The sequence below is a fragment of the Populus euphratica genome, unplaced genomic scaffold, assembly GCF_000495115.2.
Source record: "Populus euphratica unplaced genomic scaffold, PopEup_1.0 scaffold3571.1, whole genome shotgun sequence".
Lineage (NCBI taxonomy): Eukaryota > Viridiplantae > Streptophyta > Magnoliopsida > Malpighiales > Salicaceae > Populus > Populus euphratica.
The window spans coordinates 1-1674 of NW_011503385.1; the positions used below are offsets into that span (position 1 = coordinate 1).

The 1674-nt window shown below is 31.7% G+C and overlaps 1 protein-coding gene across 1 annotated transcript; it reads right to left on the minus strand.

The window, feature by feature from the left end:
• Positions 1-48: 48 nt before the first annotated feature.
• On the minus strand, positions 49-1434 carry LOC105119793 (PI-PLC X domain-containing protein At5g67130-like; the record flags this gene model as incomplete). The annotated part of the gene is made up of 5 exons (XM_011017976.1): positions 1295-1434; positions 1104-1202; positions 707-1010; positions 379-602; positions 49-135 (listed from the first exon to the last, which is right to left on the minus strand). Coding segments are annotated over exons 1-5 (729 nt in total), but the record flags the coding sequence as incomplete, so codon positions are not given.
• Positions 1435-1674: the final 240 nt, after the last annotated feature.

The window sequence follows — 1674 nt, forward strand, 5'->3', positions numbered from 1 at the left end:
ATTTTGATACGGTGAATGTTAACAAACTTAATCCCAATTATAACTTACCACACATGCATGGATATCATCACACCCACATAATAGCTTCCCATTTAGCAGGTCCACAGCTTGAAATGATCCTCCTCCTTCACTTCTCTGTGGCAAAAAAAAACATACCACTTTATTTTTTGTTACTCTAGATTTCTTCTATTTTATTTCTAATGATCTAATCAACAAAAATACTGAATGAACATCATTATAAGGGATTTATTTATTTTTATTCTTTTCCTTTGTTACTAAGAAGAGATTGGATCTTGAGACTTATAGGTAAATGAGAGGAAATGTAATTGTAGGAGAATTTAAAGATAATTTGCAAGGTGTGTATGTATATACATATACCTTGTAATAATCTACAGCAACAAAATTTGCCCATCTGTTGGCAGCAGCACCGCTACAGGTATGAAGCATTTTTATGAGATTTCTTGAGTTATCTTCACAAGAGAGTTTCTTCATAGGAATACATCTAAAGTAATTCACCAACACCAATGATCTACTCTTGTCATTAAGAGAAGATGACTCTTTTCTATTAGTGCAACTTCCTGCTTTCATGCCAACATTCCCATCTGCCAAAAACAATTGTATGCATATATTCATAACAAATTCTATAGCTTTATAAAAAGTAAAAAAAAAATGAAAGAATTATTGACATTTTTTTAATATTTCTTACATTGATTTTCAACCATAAAATTCCATTGGTAAGCAATGCCTTCACTTGCTTCCTTGGATTGAATTGAAGTGAAAACAAGTAGCCTTTGGTTATTTTGGACCATGTCATTAACTAATGGCCAATCTTGACCATTTTTGGGCATGTTTGTCACAGGAAACCAATATTTCATCAAGCCAGCATCAGTGAAGACCTTCGTCAATCCATTTGGGGCTTGTACATAATCTTCTAAAATTATTGTAACAATTTCTGATGGGTGTGTAGATAAGAAAGCTTCAATTTCCCTTAGAGTGTCAATAGCTGGACCCTACTAGTGGTAAACACAAAACATTTTTAAACTATGAATAAAATAAAGGGAATAAAATCTCACAAAACTTAGTAGGGAATAAAATGTCCATACAAATGCAGTATAGTCATGACATTGTCCTTTAAATGAATGGCATAACCATACATCTCCACGAAAATCATAAGTATCAAGCATCAAGGCTCGAGCTCCATTCTGTAGTCAAATAATTAATGGCATTTGTTAATTGACAACAAAAGATGTTCTAGCATGGAAAAGGGATATTTAAACAGGAAAGAAACATTTACATTTAGCTGATCCATGACGTTGTCTTCTTGATTGGTAAATGTGATTCGAGGAACTCTAGTGTGAGATGGGTATCCATCAATAGCATAGGCATTGTGAGTCGCCAAAAATGCATATTTGTTGAAAGGCAAAGAATTGTTCTATTAATAAGAAAGAGGGAAAAGAAACACAAATTATTTAGAGTATTAGTTATTAGGAAACCAAATTGTTGCTTTATTATATATCTATATAATCATCATTCAGCCTTAGTTCATAACCTAGCACAAATAACATCCAATGTTATTGACTTTGTCTTTAAACTAATTTAGTAACAAGTAGTACAAGTACTTGTATTATATTGCAAGTAAAATTATAAATTAGTTTCTCATATTATAAAAAATGT